The 21,347-nt window shown below is 38.9% G+C and overlaps 1 protein-coding gene across 1 annotated transcript in view; it reads right to left on the bottom strand.

Annotated features, from left to right (window-relative positions):
* Positions 1 to 21,347, bottom strand: part of ARHGAP21 (Rho GTPase activating protein 21) — a 137,444-nt gene that overhangs the window by 7,043 nt on the left and 109,054 nt on the right. Inside the window, 15 exon segments of the mRNA XM_045084969.1 lie at positions 48 to 153; positions 473 to 514; positions 705 to 830; positions 3,864 to 3,953; positions 4,031 to 4,104; positions 4,761 to 4,839; positions 4,941 to 5,096; positions 5,895 to 6,037; positions 6,882 to 7,018; positions 7,101 to 7,165; positions 9,043 to 9,327; positions 10,666 to 10,791; positions 13,335 to 13,371; positions 16,876 to 16,978; positions 17,114 to 17,281. Coding sequence (XP_044940904.1) covers positions 48 to 153; positions 473 to 514; positions 705 to 830; positions 3,864 to 3,953; positions 4,031 to 4,104; positions 4,761 to 4,839; positions 4,941 to 5,096; positions 5,895 to 6,037; positions 6,882 to 7,018; positions 7,101 to 7,165; positions 9,043 to 9,327; positions 10,666 to 10,791; positions 13,335 to 13,371; positions 16,876 to 16,978; positions 17,114 to 17,281 — 1,737 coding nt within the window.

Raw genomic sequence — 21,347 nt, 5'->3', positions numbered from 1 at the left:
ATTTGGCTTAACCTTAACCAGATCGGTACTGCCCAGGCAAGAGTTACCTGATACATCTCCCGGGGAGACTCCTGTCCTTCCAATGTTGGTGAGTAAATGATCTATGTTGGGCACTGGCTGGGAGTCTACTGTGTTTTCCTCCTGCACTGTTGTCTATGGTTAATAAACAAAGATCTCTTCAACATCTCTTCAAAGATAATTTCTTTAAAATTCAAACAACATTTAGTAAAAGACACATTTCCTGAGTGGAGCACACGTGCTTAACTTTTTACATCGTTTACACGTCATTAATTAACTACGAAATAAGCATCATACTTGTATTTTCACTTGACCGGAAACTGAGGAGCTATAGACCTGCTTCCGGGGTGCAAAGCGGACAATAGCATACAAAGCAGGAAGTTGACGCTGTTGGGTCAGGAGCTTGTGTCCCGAATGAAAAAAGTCAGTACGAAGGCTGACGGACGATACTTACAAGAGGTTCTTCCACACCTTCTTCTGTGAAAAACCAGTCATGCTAAAATTTAAAATAAAAAAAGGTGAAAAGAGAAACTAAAGGACCCCCATAATATAACTATATTTTGGAGGATAATACTGGGGGGGAGGAGTTTTCTTAGAAAACAAAAATTACAACCATATTCTGCCCTACCAAACACCAGCTGCTCACAAGAAAATTATTTTCTTGATGAGATGAAGCCTGAACTTACGTGCTGGATAAGGGTCTCTACGATCTTGTACTGGTCTGGCATGTGAGTGACCATGTGGGTCATGTTGTCTTCGGATGTTCTCACAAGAGTTGGACCAAAAACTATCGCTAGGTTTCTTGGTTCCATCTGGAACAAAGGATGTTATTGAAAGATATCAGAATTTTTCTTAAGCAAGTAGGCTTAAATTCCCATCGTGTGTTTGGCATTTTATTTCTGAAAGGCTCTTTTGATGAAAAAGAATTCAAAGGAGAACGGTGACTGATTGTGTATAAAAAAACTAATGCTTCCTAGTTAGGCTTTCTATAAGCTAATCTACACTTAACGTCTTTTTCCTGCTTTAATGACAATGTACTGTGTTTAACTGGCATTCATTTTTTCCATGAAGTCTTTGATTGCAAGCAATTGATCTGCTGCAAAACTAGTAATACAAGAGCTACATTAACTGACAAAAATATTAAAATCAAAGGGAAAAAAAACCTTACAAAGAATAGGGCAACCCTCTTCCCCTCAAAAACTAAAAAAGCAAAACAACAACAAAAACAACAACCCAAAAAACAACTAGAAAAAAATGTTCAAAGACATATTACCTTTTACAAACTTGCCCCCATGGTACATCAAAAGTGCTAACCCTTAAAAACCCAATGTCCAGAAATATTCTTTTTTGACCAATTTTTACTTCAACAAAAACTTCCGAAGCTCTTTGCTTATCCTTGTGCCAACCTGAACACCTCAATATATCATGCTTCTATGTTTGGACATTCATTTCCACGGTATTTTGTATTCCTTGTTTAATTACACAATTATCAAAGGTATAGATCTTTTGTTTTCCTTTGTTGTATCCTATAGAGTCTGGTGTAATATTTTGAAGTCAGGATTTGATTAAAATGTCAAATAGCTTTAACCAACCCTGAAAACTTACCAGGGGGGTGAATGAATGAATGAATGAATAAATAAATAAAATCACTGCAGAACTCAGAAAGTCGAACTGGTTTAGGGAAGCACACTACTATCCTGTTTTGGGAGAGCCGCACACATGCCCACACATGTACACACACACATTTCAGGTATGGTGGAAAGCAGAAAATGCACAGATCTCCTGTTCCGAAGCAACTGCTCAGCATCAAATGTGTCATCTACCATAACACATGCATCCTTACACTCTGCTCAAGACAGAGATATAAGGAGAAATTGTGATCAAAGCCAGTATTTTCAGAGCAAGCTGACCTAGTGGAAAGAAAATCTGACTGCAGGAAGGGCTGACTTGAACTGGGCGCACAGGCATGTTTCTTATTCTCCCGCTGGAGGATGTCATCTTATTCCCAAATCTGCACTGGTCAAAGTGGCTCAGAAAATCAAGTCCATCTCAAAGGTCTTCTGCAAAATTTTTTACTGGGTTCTTGTCTACTAGGATTTCGTTTCAGTTTTTGTAATAATGCACGCATTATTATCTATGTATATACAGTCGTATTTACTATGTGGGTATATAGTTTTAGCTGGCTCTTACCTAAAGCTGGGAACATAAGTAGTTCATCACTTATTTAGTCATTAATTACCCAAGGAAAATTCTGTATTTCTGGAAAGACGTCCCACACATGTAGGCACAGTGTTAGTTAATACAGTAAAGCCAGAATAAATTCTACAGTAAAGAATTTTTGTTCATAAAAATTACATTACATTGTTTATGTAACATTACATAACTGTTATATTTTGCTTAATTCGGTGCTTTCTAAACTAATGAGACCATCAGATGCTATGTCCCCTGCACTGCTGACATCCAGCAAAAGTGATGAATGATGTAATGGGCTTTGGGAAATGCGGAAATAATTAGAAAATATTTCAGCTACAATTATACTGAGAATTTTCTGGATGAACTTCTGGAAACTGTACCATTAATTGATACTAGCTCTTTCTTTCTTTCTCTCATTCTCTTTTGTTCCTTTTTCCTTTTCTGTCCTATCACTGTTGAGGAAATTGAGAATCTAAGGGATATTATAACACTGCTTGTAAACGTCCCACAGGTAATAGGGTTTGATCCTGTTCTCAAACCCCAGCCTTACTACAACTGTGAGCAACTGTCTTCTGGAACATGACAGATGCTAAACTGACCTGAATGAAAGCATTTTGCTTGACCTTCAACAGGCAGGACCTTTAGGGAAAAGGTGACAGCAGTGTTTCTGAGCTTGTGGTGTTCTGTTTTTTTCTCTTCTCCACAAGCCAAGATGACTTTGTTTCTATATTTTTAAGTAATGCCCGAGATTCAGAAAATCATTGTTTTGCAACCTCTAAAGGTATAGAGGCAACAACCATGAATAATGGAATCTAATGATATAGGGGCGCCTGGGTGGCTCAGTGGGTTAAGCCGCTGCCTTCGGCTCAGGTCATGATCTCAGGGTCCTGGGATTGAGCCCCGCATCGGGCTCTCTGCTCAGCAGGGAGCCTGCTTCCCCTTCTCTCTCTCTGCCTGCCTCTTGCCTGCTTGTGATCTCTCTCTGTCATATAAATAAATAAAATCTTAAAAAAAAAATTAAAAAACAAAAACCAAAAAACTTTTAAAAAAAGTGATATAAAGTTAAGATTATAACATATCAACTGAACACACTGTGTGAGCCTTTAGATACTGATTTAAACAACCAGGGGGGGAAAAGACATTTCTTGAAATCAATCTGGAAAAACCGAACATGAACTGAGCAGTAGATAATATGAAGGGATAACACATTTTGGTGTGTTTGACAAAGGAGATGTGATTCTGTTAAACAAACAAACAACAAAGAAGAAGGTCCTCTCTGCTTAAAACGGAACACATAACAAAAAAAAGAACATGTCTGTCAGTTTTCCCTGTATACTGTTTGGTACAACTTGATTGTCACATTGCACAAAAGTATAGCAAATGCACAGATGAAAAAGGAAGTAAAATTTTTGACTTCCATTTTTCTTGCTGGACAAATAGAAAAGGAAATGTCTTTTCAAAATGGTGACAATTGATATTTTGGGATCTTTTGCTTTGAAGAGTGATCTTTAGAGGGGCTCCCCTGGCCAAGAGTGTGTATTTGAGAGGTTTTGTTGAATTATAACCATGATTTTAATTGGCGTGAAGCAATGACACATATCTTTTCAACTAAAGCCCCGAAAGCACACTTCTTCAATATATACTTTACACACCTTATTTTTTTCTGAATTTTCTGCCACTGTTTTCAGATGAGCGGAAAGGAACTTCAGAGTTTCATAATGATGTTCGGGCAAGTCGTGAATCTGAAACATATTATTTTCATGATGGATTTAGAGGCTGAATTTCAGTTGCACCTCCAAAAATATAAAATAATACCTACTAGTCTTTTTAACGTTTTCAGACGGTCTAGAGGATCTTCTTTACGATTGGCCTCAATAAAATCGGCATATTTATCTGACAACAACAATAAGAAGAATAAAACAAGTTTATCTCAAATTGCTTAGGTGAGTTGTGATCGAGATTTCTTTTAAGGTTTGGCTTCAAAACCCAATACAAAATTTAAATGTAGGGATGACCCCAAATGGCCTTTGAAATGTAAGTCTCCAAAACAGCTATCATTTTCAATGACTCCCCAAATCTTATCATCAAATAAAATTCCCTAAAATGTGAGTTCTCTGAGAGAACCGTCCTGTATTTATAGTCTTCACTCCCTTTTACCCCCCAACCACAACATCAAGAACAGTGTCTTATATACGTTAAATATTTGGCTTGACTGAAAAAACGTTTTTCTACTAATTGTACTTTATTGTGTCTGAAGACTTTTGACAGCGAATAATAATACATTTTTAACTTGGCAAGCAAATATGGATAAACAGGGTGACTTATAGTTTACTGAACCTAAATGACAGGATAAATTCCATTTTTCACTGAAATTTATCCATAAGAAAAAAAATCCCAGTGACAAAAAATAGCCATACTTATGCTTTACAGAGAAGTAACAACTGAATGAAATCTCCTGCTTCCTTTGACAAAATATCAATAGTCTTTGGCTTTCCAACAATGTAATTTTAAACTGTTTCAACTGGTATCTTTTGTGGGAGTTCACTCACCATTTGTGAAGAGAGGCTCAGGGAGTTTTCTGAAGAAGGATTTTAATAAACTGCTTATCACATTCAAATCTCGCCATTTCTAGGTGGGTAAAAGAGAAACATGGTGTTTTTGTAGTCAATAACATCAAAGGGGGAAAAGAACCACAGATCAGGTATTCAGACAGAAATAAACACACTTACGTCATCTTGTATGTCAATGTCAGCCATCCCCTTGTTGAGTTCTTCTTGCATACTTGAAATGGCTGCGTTATTTCCAGGGACTCTATAAATACCTGTATACTCAAGACCTCTTTCTTCAACTAATTTGCAACATATGTCAACTATTAATGGAATATACTGCAAAACAAGAAATAAATATTTTATTTAATACAGCACAAACGTTTCTATTTGTTAGTAGATACATATCGTAGCTAAGAGGCCCTTTCCATCTGAGACAAAATACATACATCTCTGCTATTTGATAGAGGGAAAACGCAGAAGAGAGACATTGACTGCAGAACCGGGAATGGAGCAGAAGCAGCAAGAGAAATCTGGGACAGTGGGAGGAGAATGAATAGGTCAAGACCAGGAGATGAACATCGAAGAGGAAATGAGGCAAGTCTGAAGTGAAGAGAATGTGGGAGCAGCACCCGTGAATAAAGACAAGTAAAGTCCAAAGGAGAAGGGGGGGAGAGAATAACATCGCGACTCATGACACGGAAACCTCACAGACGCCAGACACACGCACATGCGCACACAGACACACGTGCGTGCACACACGCACATTTACATGTGTTATACTTTCTTAATCAGGTTCTTGTTCTCATCCTTCTTTTAAGGTGCTAGAAGCAGAAACACACAGGATTTGAACATGAACTCTTACCATTTCAGATACATTCCTAATGGACGAATCATTACTCTATCTCAGAGTCAATATGTTAGAAAAAGAGCATTAGGTGAAATTATAGATGAAATTACTCAACACGGCCTTATGCGCCAGCAATGCTTAGGGAAGTTGGGTCTGCTATGAAGAGGGAGATACTCATCAGATTAACAGATACTCTGTGTCATCTGAGGGGCTGTGTACTTGGGTCCTTATAAGGCCTCCAGCAGAACTAATGACCGTAGGAAGTGCGGGAGGCTGGGGTCTCCTACCCGATTGGTATGCGCTGGTGGGCAGTCATCCAATCTGACACCGAAGGTTCCAGTAGCAGTGGGCTTTTTTTCAAATGTCTTTCTCATAATACTTGGAATGCCTTTTCTCCACGTGCCTTTGTCTTTTGGGGGACTGGTATCATCTTTTGATTTTATGCCAAAAAAAAAGAAAAAAGAAAAAGAAAATGGAAACAAGCAAGTTTAAATCATGACTTTAAGAGTCTTTTATCAAGATTTATATACATCAGAGTCCTGTACTATAAATGACAGATCGTATATTTATCAAAAATATTGTATTATATTCTCTTCCTAATATAGCATTCCTTTTAACCTCCCATATAATTAAATCGGAATCAGTTATGCTTTTCTACCCTTTTACAATCTGCACCATGGTTTTCTTTAAAACAGTCAAGAAAACAGGATCAGTGTGACATCTCAGTAGTGAGATTTTAGCAAAAAGAAACATGATGGTTTTATTTCAAAAGTAACAGTGCCTGGATCCCCTGCATTAAATCCGTAGTGCCTTTTGTGTAGATGTATATCTAACTTCATTTCATCTTTATTACAAGACAAAGACTCACCTTAAGGGAAAGCCCCATTAGCCTAGATGGGGCCCAGGGTCACCTTTGAGCTAGCTCGCACAGGACTGAGGTCAGCAGAAATGGTACAGAAGAACATAAAATACTTTTATTTGTTTATTTATTATTTTAAATTTTTTATAGAGAGTGAAAGACAGAGAAAGACAGAGACAGAAGCGGCAGGGAAGAGCAGACAGAGAAGGAGAGAGCCCATCATAAGCAGGCTCCTTGCTCAGCATGCGGCCCGATGCGGGATTCCATCTCAGGACTCTGGGATCATGAACTGAGCCACAATTGAGTCAGATGCCTAGCCAACTGAGCCATCCAGCCGCCCCATGAAATACCTTTAAAACCCCAACTTTAAACCATCGTCTTTGTTAAATTTATGCAGGAACACTACCATCAGTACCTTTACTGAGAAGTTTCCTTTCTGACTCTTCCTTGGGAGAGTGTGGACTTTGGGTCTTTGGCTCTGATTTAGCACCAAGCAGAGTCTGCCGAATGCTCAGACTCTGGCGAGGTGTTTTTGGCAACTGTTCTGCTTTGCTGCTGAAAGAAATGAACATTTCTTAACAACTGTAGGGCATTTTACATCCAAATTAAGTTGTAGGCGTCGTGGGATTCTCACCTCATCAGACTGTTATATTCTTTGATTCTTCGGCTGATTAGATCCCTGTTAGTCACTCCAGTGTCCTACAGAATAAACAGGAGGTAAGATTAGAAAGTCAATTTGAAACATGAGTCAGGATCTCTACTCTTCTGAGGCTCTGTTGTACGCACTGCTTAGCCCATCCGGCCCCTAGACTCTCAGTGGAGTTGTTTAAAAATCTCTGTTCCACATCACCATCCAAAATCACTATGCAAGAAATGATCCAAGTACCCCCCATCCACTGCCAAAAGAGCTTTCTGTTTATTGTCTGTACTCCTACAATCCCTAGAATAGTACCAGCAAGCAGCAGGTGCTCAAACTTACTGATGTGACATTTTTTTATAAACGACTGGGAAGCAGCAGGCCAGTTTTTTTTTTTGTTTGTTCCTCTCTCTCTAATCCCAGAAGGACTGATCAGCATTTCAAAATAAGACAGTTGGATAAAAGATGGAAAAATACTGTCAAAATTTGTTAATGATGAATTTATAGGAGCAGTGAGACAGAGGGTCATTTAGTGTCAGAAGTGGCACTGATATTACCAGAAGAGAAAAAGTTCAAAACTGGGCATTTCAACCTTAATAGATTAGCTTTTATAATATGCTGTATGGTAAACTCTGATTTCACCATGAAGTGATGACTTTTTTCTACTGATTTCAATTATACATTGACATGTAGCATCAACTTTTTTTTTTTTTTATTACTTGTTTCATTTTGATTATAACAAGCAATAAAATTTACAGATATAAGCTTTGGAGTCAAATAATCTCGGTTCAAATATTCTTCCTACTTATCAGCTGAGAGATCCTATGGTTAGGATCTAGACTGAGATTCCTGGGGTTTAAGTCCCAGGCCCTGATACTTAACAGCTGTGTGACCTTATGGAAATTACGTAACCTCTTTTTGCCAGTGTCCTTGATGCAAAATGGTGATGACAGTAACAGGACACATTCATATGGTTGCTGAGACTTATTCATGTAAAACATTCTTATTTTCCCTGTTTACTTTGCAAACATGCATGTCCGATGCTTTCTTTACAGTGCTGGTTAGAGAACAAAGGTTGATTTGACACGGATCTAGTGTTTATTTTTAACCACAAACAAGGCAGGGGTGTAAACTATCAAAGAAAAAAGGCACAGTCATTTTTCCTATGACCTAAGTTTTTACAATTTGAATTGGACATAACTGGAAATGACTATATTAGAGAACATATTTTGCACAACCTCACAATAACGTGGGTGTCCCTGTGTCCCATGAGTTAAGGGAAGAGAACGCTGCGTGCTTTTTTTTGTCATAACAGTGAGCACGAAAAGTGAGAACAACATGTAAGAAAAACTGTGTTAATGATATTAAAAGATACTCTTGAGCAAAAGCTAGACTTAATCACTGTGGAATTTGCTCTGTCAAATGTATAATTACATATGCTAGAGATACTACATTACCAATGAAGTTCCTGTTGTAAAAAACTATCCTGATGGCTATGAGCCAGAAACTCTCAAGTCCCCAAACATTCCTTAATAAAAAGGAAAATTGGCTTTTCGCATGATTTCTGACAATGCAAGTTTTCTTCGAAGCCAGAACTGTCTGACAGCAGGGTCTACTATATTCTCCAGTGCGTATCTCATGAATGAAAATCCTCGTATCTGTATCTCTTTGCATTTACACAGTAATTTGTTCTGGTAAGTATCTTCACTACACTGTAAGCCCCACAATAATCCTGTCTTTGAGATAAGGAACCAGATCTGGAATGATTTAGTCATAAAGGTAATGACCAGGACTAGTCCTGATCCTGCTTCTGAAAAAGTAAGCAAAATATATGAAAAGAGCGTATTTTAATTTTTTAAAATGTATCCAGTTCTTTCAGTCTTCCTGAGAGAAAAGTGATGAAAGAACCTGGTTTGATTTCTGTCACTTGGACACACACCTCCTCGTTGAGTGTGCTGCTCTCCTGAATGGTCTTGATCCACGCGAGCATGTCGTCTCTGTCCTCGGCCTGAAACAGGCACTCACAATCTGGCGTGGTAAGCCGAAACACATTCTTCCTCTTGGTCTCACTGTAAGAGATGTCTATTAAGCAGGCGTTGACGCTGATGGGCTGCTCTTCTTCGGATGGTGTCGTCTGCTCTCTTTTGTCTTTGTACAAGTAAAGCGAATGTCCCCGAAGCACAACATACATCTGTTTCCACGGCCGAATACTTCCACCAACTCGCTGGAAAACACGGAACAGAGAGGGGACACTTCATGCTTGGCTCAGTCTCAGGGTAGGACAAACACATCAAGCAACGCTGTTCACACACACGTGTACACCCAGCGGTTAGAGCGGGTGTCTGCTTCGTGATCGTATCTGCTTTTTTTTTTTTTTTTTTTAAGATTTTATTTATTTATTTGACAGACAGAGATCACAAGTAGGCAGAGAGGTAGGCAGAGAGAGAGGAGGAAGCAGGGTCCCCGCTGAGCAGAGAGCCCGATGCAGGGCTCGATCCCAAGACCTTGGGATCATGACTGGAGCCGAAAGCAGAGGATTTAACCCACTGAGCCACCCAGGCACCCCAAGATCGCATCTGCTTCTTAGGAGAGGAATGACAAACCCTAGAGCAGAAACCAAGCTGGGCAAGGTATTCCTGACCAAAATCAACTTTAATCTGGTTGGGGAAAAAAAAAACCTGTTGTATTGTTCACGAACAAAGTAAATAAGAGAAACTGAATAAAGTAAGGTAAAAGAAGAGTAGCAAAATATATAAAATATATAAAAATGCTAAGAGAATAGAAAATAAGAAAAAAATCCATCAAAAAAAATTTTTTTGAGTGAGAGTAAGGCTTAAGAGAAGCCCCAGATCATGCAATTGACAAACACTACATAAGGAGATTCCAAAACAACAGGCATGAGTAATGAATGAAACTAACAAAACTGATCAACTTTATATGGTCCGGCACAAAATCCATATGCAAGTTGGGTTTTCTTAAAAATTAGACTCTTTTGACAGTATCAAAATTTTTTTTATAACTTATCTGCCTAAATATTGTAAGCAATTTTATGGTAAAGTTTTTATTATATTGAAATCTACTTAATGAAGCATATAAATACTGTGATACTCATTTTTATAATCCAATATTTATAAAATAAAGTGAAAGGAACAAATTATAAAGGCAATTTAAAAGGAAAAACTGGGACAAGCTAAATTAAAAATTTTAAATTATTAATATGGAGAACTGCCACTCCCTAAAGGAAGACTCTGGGAAAATCTATGGCTAATAAACTATTTAATAAGAAAAGCTGAGCTCCTTTTAAATACTCTGATTTCTCTTTTTGTTGGCAAAATATAGGGCTGTATATTCTATTTGCAGTTGATATACAGGATGAAAAATATAAAATTAAATCACTGATAAGAATTAAAAAATGTTTACTCCCTTTATGCAGAAAAAGCTATCTAGAAGTGATATTTTCTTCTCTCTTCTGGGTAATTTGCCATTTGTCTATCCAGACTTCATGTGCTATTTTACAGGGACTGCATTTCATATACCCACAGCAGCTGAGAAAATGTACTACCTTGCCCTTGTCGGTGATAAGTGGTCGGAAGTGGAGCCACCCTTCCTTGGCAGCATCGCTGAAAACCTCTGAGGAAGAATCTTTCCTGGATCCAGAGTCTTCTGATGACTTCTGGCTGTCTACCATCTAAAGAAAAGGGCAAGAAAATATAGTAAAACACCAGCTTTCTCTTTTTATCAACGTTTGCACATTGAAATTAATTTGCTAAAAAGAAAATCTTTAATGTTCCAAATGAAGGGTTATTTTTGAAAAAAATACTACTGTTACCAATTACATTAGAAAAATTTCTGGTCTCATTTAAAAAAAAAACTGAATTGACTACCATCATTTTTTAAAAGTACAGGAACTTTTAATCATTAAAAAATAACAGAAACAGTATAATTTTCCTGCTTTCAAGAGCTCATATTTTAGTGAGAAAAGACAAATCAGAATGAAAAAGACAAGAAAATGATCAGACTGAGATTAGTACCATTTGGGAGAGGAACAGGGAGACACAGTAACGAATGACTGAGTCGTGGCTAGAAGTTGGGGTTATTATGGCAAGGCCTCCTGAAGAAAGAATTTTTTTATTTTATTTTACTTTATGTTTAAAGATTTTATTTATTTATTTGACAGACAGAGATCACAAGTAGGCAGAGAGGCAGGCGGGTGGGGGGGGGCAGGCTCCCCACTGAGCAGAGAGCCCGACGTGAGGCTCGATCCCAGGACCCTGGGATCATGACCTGAGGCTGAAGGCAGAGGCTTAACCCACTGAGCCACCCAGGTGCCCCTGAAGAAAGAATTTTTAAAAGATGAAATGTGGAGGAAAAATTTTAAAAGGGGCCATCCATGAAAGGTCAGGAAAAAGAAAACTTCAGAGAGGATGTATAGTTAGTGATTAAGTATGTTTACCATTATTATTTTATTTTATTCATTTTTTTTTTAAAGATTTTATTTGAGCGGGAGAGAGCACGAGCAGGGTTGGAGGGCAGGGGGAGAGGGAGAAGCAGACTTCCGGCTGAGCAGGGAGCACGACATGAGACTCGATTCCAGGACCCTGAGATCATGACCTGAGCCGAGTCAGATGCTTAACCGACTGAGCCACCCCGGTGCCGCTTACCCATTCTCATTTTAAATATTCGCTGTTCAGTGTGAGAAACAGCTCATGAATAGATTGTTTAGGGTCTTTTGGGACATGGTAGGAAGTGCGATGGGAAGTGATCAGGTGAGGAATCGGAGGAGTAATATTATCTGGTCCCAGTTCAAAGGTCACCTGCTTGCCACCTGGAGAAAGTGTTACTGGAGGGATCTCCAAGAAAGTGTTACTGCAGGGATCCAGGTGAGGCCCGATGGTGGCCTGGGCCAAAGTTAACTTAAGTGAAGGCAGGGAGAAATGCAGAGCTTCACAGTGTGTCCTGAAGGTCGAGTGGATAACACTTGATATGAGAGGGGCGGGGAAAGAAGCCACAAGGCTAATGCCCAGATCTGGGGCTTGAACACCTGGGGAGAGTGAACTTCGTGAGATGGGGAAAGCTGGTAGATAATCATGTCTGGGCGTAACCCGGATCTCTTTGGCCATTAAACCGTGATCCCTTATTAAACACCCCCCTAAAGACGTCAGCCCACCTGAGCTGCAGCTTAGGGAAGAGGCCAAGGCTGGCAGTGTAGACTCTGGGAGACCCTGGTTAAGATCATGTTGGCAGTGAGGGCAGACAGAGAGGAAAGAGGGTCGGAACCAGCTGAAGACATGCCACAACTTTAAATATTAGGCAGAGGCAGAAATGGAAACCAGCAGAAGAAATGTTTTAGGAAGGGAGTGGGAAATTGTGTGGAGACTACTGAGAGGTCAAAGAAGTTAAAAATCGAAGATAACTGTTAGTTTGGGAGCCTGAACGACTCTGGTCGCTGCGGCGTGAGCACTGTGGTTCTGGTGTGTGCGGCCTGATAAAGACGTGATGTGAGGAAGTGGACACGACAGACAATTTTTCTCAAAAATTTCAGTTTTGCTGTGAGAAAACAGGCATAAGAAATCGAGGGGGATGTAGATTTAAGGGAGGTTTTTAGACAATACATAGTTCACAGTGGAACGTGCTTCTGTGATGGCGAATGAGCCGCTGGCAAGAGCGATTTTGCAAAGGGGAGAGGGATCTTGAGAAAGTGAAAAGCGATAGAATCAAAGAGGAAATGTGATGTAGGTTTTTCATAGGATCGTGTTCCAAGTACAGATACGTAGGCTAAGAGTAAAAAGGGCAGAAACTGCGGGCACAAATGAAGGTGGCTGACACTTTTGGAGAACATAAAACAAAGAAATTTTCAATGAAGTACGAGGGCGAAGACGGGCAGGACAGGGGCGGACAGCACGGAGGAAGGTGGAGGCGAGGCCTGACAGGAATTCTGAGGAGAGAAACGCACGCGTACGACATAGACAGGATTGCTGGGTGGTCAGATTTTTGGCCGTTGACCAATGAAGTGAGAAAAATTAGCATAATGTGTGCAAAGTATTATATACTTGATGAGTATGTTTAGAAATTAGAAAAGGACACTTAACAGGTAATATTTTCCAAATGTACCTGAAACTGACAGAATATAGGGTAATAGAAATAATTCCCTATGATGAGCCAAAGTAATAATCTAAGGTAAATAGAAGTAGTTATCATTTACTGATACTTAAACAAATACTGAATACCAACCTTGATTCCTTTCAGGCTAGAGACGTGCTTGAAGGACCTGTTGGAAAGAAGCATGTAAGTATTTGCAGTAAAGTACATGACACACCTTAAAGAAGTAAAAACAACTTGAACATTACTAGTAACCTGTCAGTGATAAGCTGACATTTCACCATTACCATGTTAAATATTCACTGTGCCATGCAAATGAAGAAACGAGCTAACTGTATCGGTACTTAAACTCCTGATTCTACAGCCGAAGCTTCCTTAGTGGAACTGGTAAATTGAAACTGTCTCTGCAGGAAGTGGAAGATTTTATCTCTCCTTTTAGATGAAAGAAAAAACTACTTGGGCTAAACAATGAGCTTTAGGATAAATGATTAGTTAACCATAGTGGCAATATTCTGTTTTTTTTTTCAAAGATTTTATTTATTTATTTGACAGACAGAGATCACAAATAGGCAGAGAGGCAGGCAGAGAGAGAGAGGAGGAAGCAGGCTCCCTGCTGAGCAGAGAGCCCGATGCGGGCCTCGATCCCAGGACCCTGAGATCATGACCTGAGCCGAGGGCAGAGGCTTAAGTCACTGAATCACTCAGGCGCCCCAGTTGCAACACTCTGTTAAGGGCTCCGCAATGTTAATAATGATGGATAATGCGGCAGGGAGAGCGTCGTCAGGGCCAGTCTGGGCCCACCATTCCTCCTGCCCACCGCAATCGGGATGCTTCGGTATGAGACCAGCTGCTGCCAACTGAAAAGGCTTAGGGCTTCTGAAGATAGGTTTGCATTAACTATTCAAAACGATTTAACTTTAAGGGACAAAGACTTATTTTTTTTTTTAAGATTTTATTTTTTTATTTGTGAAAGAGAAAATGAGAGTGAGAGAAAGAGAGAGCATGAGAAGGGGGAGCATCAGAGGGAGAAGCAGACTCCCTGCTGAGCAGGGAGCCTGATGTGGACTCGTTACTAAGACTCCACGATCATGACCTCAGCCGAAGGCAGACGCTTAACCAACTGAGCCACCCAGGTGTCCCAAGACTTATTTTTTTAATTCAAAATTCATTTTAAGGAATTTAGGATTGCAAAATATGACTGCCATCCCCTTTTAAAGCACCCCAAACCAGACAGCCAGAAACAGATAAGCAAACTGTGTCCCCAGCACGATCAGGAGACACCCGTAAGTCTGGGCGGCAATGGATCCCCGTACACCAAGATGGGGGGTTAAATGCTGTGAAGGACAGGCTGGATACAAGGAGGCAGGACACCACTCACGGCATATCTCAGATCAAACTGCACTGCACTGCTCTCTGAAGATCAAAAGCTGCCCTTGTTTGGGACTGTGGGGAACAGGGGGCCAGAGCCACAGGAGCCTCACTCACTGCCGCGGATATCAGGGGGTATGAGAACGAAGGAGGAAACACACAGTCCTGTCATCTTTGCAGGAAGCGGTGTGCGGTTGGTGTAGCCATCTTTTTAGTGAGGAAGAAGTAAAGGCTAAAAGAGCTCACAAACTCAACTCTGCATCATCGGAACAATTCCGGCTAGTCTGGACCACTGCCGTGGCCACGCCCCCACACAAACTTCCGGTGTGTAGTCGGTCCGGGAAGAACTGCTATTATTGGAGTATAAATCATCATCAAATGGAACTTCAGAAAATCGATACAAAAACACGGATAAAAAAGACAAAATTGTTCTTTGAAAGGTTCAGAATCATAAAATGTCAATGTTCCTTAACTGTATAAATTAAAACACTGTGTTGCTAAAAATATCCATAAGAATTTAAGAACTAGAAAATTGACTTTAAAATTCAAGTAGTAAAATAAACAGAAATAGCCAGAATTTGGAAAAAAACATGAAGTAATGAGAGAATGGTCCCATCAATAGTAAAGACAGTATAAAACCACTACAATGAAAAGAATCTGGTGTATGTGAGTACACAGATAAATCATCTGATCAGAATGGAGGCTAAAAATAAAACTAAGTATGTTTAATAATTTAGTATATAGTAAAGATGAAGTATCAGTGGGAAAAATGTAACATTCAATAGATGCTTTGGGGACAACTGAGACACATTAGAAAACACAAAGTTGGCCCTTTATCTCACTAATTGGAATAAAATAAACTCCAGATGAATCAAAGTTGTAAATACATGCACACACACAAAGATAAAGAAAAGCATAAATCTGAGAGGAAACATAGAAGAAGTTTGTTGTAATTTGGGAGGAAAGGCTTTTTCATTATGACTCAAAATCTGAAGGCCATTAAAAAAAATATATCCTAAATTTGACTGCAAGGAAAAAGTTTAACATTTTTGTACAGTTTTTAAAAAAACTTAAGAAACTCCAATGAAGGGCGCCTGGGTGGCTCAGTCCATTCAGCGGCTGCCTTCTGCTCAGGTCATGATCTCAGGGTCCTGGGATCGAGCCCCGTGTCGGTCTCCCTGCTCAGTAGGGAGTCGGCTTCTCCCTTTCCCTTTGCCTCTCTCCCTACTCATGCCTCTGTACTCACTCTCTCAAATAAATAAATAAAATCTTAAAAAAAGAAAAAAAAAGAAAATCCAATGAAAAATACTTAGTTGGGAAAGGACTTTCAACACTCATCTCAGAAAAGAGCTAGTTTCCTTGAATAAAAGAGCCCCCAGATGTCAATAAGGAACACAGTACAGAGACGGGTGAAAGATATGGACAAGCAGTTCACAAGGAAAATATAAATATCTCTTAAATACATATGAAATGATATTCAATTAATAAGAAATTTTCCAAAAAGAAAAAAACCCTATCATGTGATACCACTGGATTTACAAAAAATCAAATGTTAAATAGCACGCTGGGCTGATGGGGGGCAGAGACTTCTGGAAACTGTGGTGGGAATGTGATTTGGTATAAGCTTTATGGAGAGCAGCTGACAATGTTTATTATTATAAAAAATACACACCCCCTCGATGTGACAATCTTTCTTCCAACCATACTCACTTATATACTAAATGAACAAATATAGTCACTGAAGTATTGTTTGCAGTAGCATAAGATTCAATCAGTCTAAATGCCTATTGATAGACTATAGAATGACCGTTAAATATATTTTGGTAAAACTATTCGGTGGAGAATGAAACAAGCATGAGAAAGCTGAGCCAGGAACAGACACACTGGATAATCGCCGTGATCCGTGTGCCTGGCATCTATCATTTGTTTATAAAAATAATTAGAATATGTACACACACATATAAGCCTGTGTAAATGTCTGTATGTGATTTTATGCAGAGAAGAGCTCAGAAAACAGTAACATAATGGTGTCCGAGAAGACACCTGGGTAGCCAGAGGCCTACAGTAGCCATGATTGTTTAATATAAATATTTTTGGCATTCTGTTTGTGTATTACTGATTTTCGAATGCTAATTTTAAAAATTCAACTGAACAGCTAATGGAATAACTATTTTATTTTTTATTTGCATTTCTAATGTTATAAAGTTAAAAGTATAAAAGAAATCATTAAAATTCAGTACTTATATGTCAAAGTTATGCTGAACACCCACAAATAAATATTTAAAATGATATGCTTAAGACTTACAATTTTGCATCTTCTCTGTAATCATCCAGGCCCTCATCATAGGATTTTGATCTTTCGGTCTTTGAACCGGGCTGGGCATCCAGGCTGGGAGGTCCGACAGATTCTGTAATCAAAAGCCAACGTTTAGACATCGGCAGGTGGTTTCCAGATCCTTTTCGTAATGAGGAGACCATAGTTTGTCATAGCGTGGAAAAGTGAGAAAGAGAGATGGTTTGCACAGCCACTCGCTGAAACGTACCCTGGTCATGGGAGAGCTGGCGGCGAATTAAAGGAGCCGACGTGGCGAGGCTGGGAGGGACCATTGCTATGGAGGGTGCCTGGGGGGCCTGCGGGGTGGAGCCTGAGATGACAGCAGAAGCGGGGATGTGTGCAAGGTCATGATCAATGCTGGGGCTCGTTGGTTCATCTAGAAAATAAAATGAAAATAAATATTGGTGGGATGCCTGGCCGGTTCAGTCAGTGGAGCATGTGACTCTTGATTTCAGGGTCATGAGTTCAAGCCCCCCACTTGGCTTAGAGCTTACTTAAAAAAAAAAAAAAAAAGGAGGGGGAGGAGGAGGAGGAGAAGAAGAAGAAGAAGAAAAGAAAAGAAAAGAAAAGAAAAGAAAAGAAAAGAAAAGAAAAAAGAAAAAACCCCAGAATGCCAAATGACCTAATTATTAATAATCAATACACATTATTTTTTTAAAAAGATATAGATTTTAACACTTAGACACTACAGTACCAATAAAGAAAACACCTGTCTGTTAAAAATCTTATACAGTTGTTAGTCTAGTAATTCCAAATAATTGAGAATGTGATCTAAGAAATTAAATAAGTTGCTGCTTCTACCAACAATTAAGAACTTCATTAACAGATAATCAAGATACCAAAGTTATAGGTATTTAGAACCTGAACCTATGAAAGCAGATCGGTAATCATGTACCCCCTTAAAAGAATTGCTCTCCTAATTTTAAATGTCTTCATTTCAGGAAGCTAAGCAAGGTGACCTGGCTGAGGCTTACCTTTCAGAGTATCAAGTCCTAAAACCTTCCTGTGCACAAAACACATGAGTGTATCCTCAATTTTTATGGAAAAATGAGAAAGGACAGTTTATGGCTTCCAGAAAAAGTTACACATTATCAAGACCGCTGCTATAGATAAAATGTTTGTGTTCCCCCCAAAACTCATCTTGAAACCGAATCCCTAATGTGATGGAATCTGAAGGTGGGGTTTTGGGGACTGATAAGGTCAGGACAGTGGCACTCTCATGAATGGTATTAGGGAGCCCTTCAAAAAGTAGCCCGAGAGAGAGAGAGATCCCTTGACCCTTCCTCCATATGAGGACACAACTTCTATGAACCAAGAATCGGTATCTCATCAGACACCAAGTCTACTGGCCTCTGGAACTGGGGGAAATAAATGGCTCTTGTTTAAGCTGCCCGGTCTGTGGTATTCAGAGGCCCGAATGGACTGAGATAGCCACAGGTTGAATGTTTGGCACTTTTGTGCTAATCAGGAATAGCTGCCCTCTTCCCAAGCAAATGTCGGCCCTCACCCAGAGGAGAAATCCCCACATGCCCCCTTGAGCAGACACCCTGGTGCCCCTGTAGAAATATAGATGCTTTAGATGTTATGAATTTCAAGCTTCTCAAAAGCCTGTCACTATCTGTCAGGAACAGAAATGCTATATGCCCGGACACATTAATAGCAACAGCTAACATATGCACAGAGCTTGGTAGGTATTGGCACCATTCTAAATATAAATATATTTTTCATTTAATTCTTATGAAACCCTATGAAGTAAGTACTATTTTACGACGAAGAAGCCAAAACAGACAGGTTAAGTAACTCGTGTAAAGTTACTGATCCACAGGGACGGAATGTGGACCCAGAGAGTCTGATGCCAGAATTTTTAATCCAGAAGTGTAAACTATATTTGTTTTCCAAACTGGTGAGTAATAGCTCTGTTCGAAATTTTTACTCTTATACAAACATCAATGGTTTAAATTCCAACATTCTAGGCCAGGAGAGTGTAATTTAATAGAATGCTGGAACTCTATTCCCTAAAATCAAATGCCTTAAGCCTTAGAAAATCATAACAACAGCTTTTATAAAGAATATACTATAATGATGATACAGACTTTGATTTCTTGGTTTAAATAATCAAACTATTTTAATTTTGTCCAAATCCTAAGAATGCTCTATCATTTTAATGGGTAGCATTTTCATCAAGACAACTAATAATGATATAAACTCTAACATTTACAGCTAAAATCTACAAATTCTGACTATCTTGAGCTTAATTTACGTTTTTATGTTTTTACAAAGCCTTTATATTTTAGCACCAGAAAACATTTTTAAAAATTCTCTATGAATCAAGTTTACTAATTTCTCTATGAATCAAGTACATGACAACTAAATATCCTGTTAGTGAGCATGAAATTATTCTTTTTTTCAAGAGAAGAGAACTAATTTTAAATAAACTGAATAAGGATAAAAATTTAATTTTACTAAAGATTATAATATTCTTGGGGCACCTGGGTGGCTCAGTAGGTTAAGCTTCTGCCTTCGGCTCAGGTCATGATCCCAGGGTCCTGGGATCAAGCCCCACATGGGGCTCTCTGCTCAGCAGGGAGCCTGCTTCCTGCGCCCCCACACCCTCTGCCTGCTTCTCTGCCTACTTGTGATATCTCTCTGTGACAAATGAATAAATTAAATCTTAAAAAAAAAAGATTATATTCTTTCAAACTTTATTATGATGTAAATTACCACAAATTAATCAACCTTTTCAAATAATACATCAAGTAAATTGGGTCCTCTGGGGTCTGCTTGGGACACCAATCTGTTATGGATTCAGATGCACGGTTATGAATGGGAAAATCTGTATTCTTTAGAAATTACGTGGCATATATAGTACCGAGAGCATTAACAGCAGGAGAGAAAACATTCTCAACAGTGGTGGGCAATACGTATGTCCAAGAGTGCCTAGGAAATGCTGTGGGGAAAATCTTTCAAGACAATTTTAGGCCTTGCAAAGTAATTTAAAACATTTCTACACTTATTTATTTATTAAAATTAAATAGCACAGACTGAAATTCATAATGTTCATGGATTAAGTATTAAACTAAATTTCAAAAGGCAATTTTTGTTGTGACTCTGGACTTCCTAGAGGTATGCATTTAATCTCTTTTGACTTGCTATATCTTGGAGGAAGTTTCTGTATCACACTGGGTTGGAATAATCTCCGCTTTAAGCATATGTGTACAAAAAGGGCTGGGACAGACACCACCTGCTCCAGGGAGCAAGGGTGAATGGAGAGGCCTGGGCGGGAGCCTAGCACCCTGTGCTCACACACTTCAGTCCTTTTGCTCTCTTTAGAATATATATATGTATTACTGCATTAAAGAGAGACGAGGAAAAGCTAGCTGTACTTCTACAATACAAAGAATTATATTACCTCATATTTATGAATTATACTTTAATAAAACCAATTCTTCATTTGCTGTAAAAATGTGAGAACTTTCCACTGTTTTATTTTTATTTTTAAGATTTTATTTATTTATTTATTTGACAGAGAGAGCGAGATAGATCACAATTAGGCAGACAGATGGGGGTTGGCGGGGAGAAGTCTCCCCGCTGAGCAGGGAGCCCGATGCAGGGCTCGATCCCTGAGCCAATGGCAGAGGCTTAACCCACTGAGCCATCCAGGCACCCTCCATTATTTTAAAAATACTATTGCTGTTGTGATGATTAACTGGAATTTTAAAGCCCTAATTTTAACCTATGCTTTCATGATCACCAATGCGTAGACTACGTGCAAACAAGAATGATTCAGGCTTATCTCATTTTCCACTGTAAGAAAATGTGCCCTATTAAGTTGTCCAAAGAGAAAACCAGGGGGCCGTCAGATTTTCGACAAATTTCTATATTTTTAATCATCAAACTTAAATATTCTGTCAGATAAAAACAACTGATCATCTCTGAGGCATGTCACACACTACATTAAGATGTTAAGTAATGGACACAGAACACAGTTATGAACTATCAATGCTGTAGACTTGCTATTATCAAGGGCATAATCCCTCCTGAACTACGTAATCCAAGGACTGACTGAACATCTGAGGCCTTAATTTCCCTTATTCACTAAGAGCCCCATAGCTCTTCACAATAAAGAAAAGGTGGAGAGGACATTGAAATTGTTATATATTCAAATTCAAAGTGATCACTCTTCCTTCATCTGTAAAAAAGTCAGACCTAAAGGCCCCAAATCTTTATTTCATTTTTGGAAAATACTGTCTTCCAAAAATAGATAACGAATGAATTCTCACAGAAAATATATACTCCATGTTTCAATTTGGATTTTTTCCAAAGGGAGACTACTACAAATTATGATGTTTAAGCTGATGATTCATATCTGAATAAAAAAAATTTCACTGTTATCTCTTTCAATTAAAATTCCAGAAGAACATCTATAAGATTTCACAAATCAA

This window comes from Mustela putorius, unplaced genomic scaffold (genome assembly GCF_011764305.1).
Source record: "Mustela putorius furo isolate JIRA1106 unplaced genomic scaffold, ASM1176430v1.1 tig00000827_pilon_pilon_pilon, whole genome shotgun sequence".
Lineage (NCBI taxonomy): Eukaryota > Metazoa > Chordata > Mammalia > Carnivora > Mustelidae > Mustela > Mustela putorius.
Note: the sequence above shows the minus strand (reverse complement) of the source record. Positions and strands in the feature narration are given on the sequence as shown.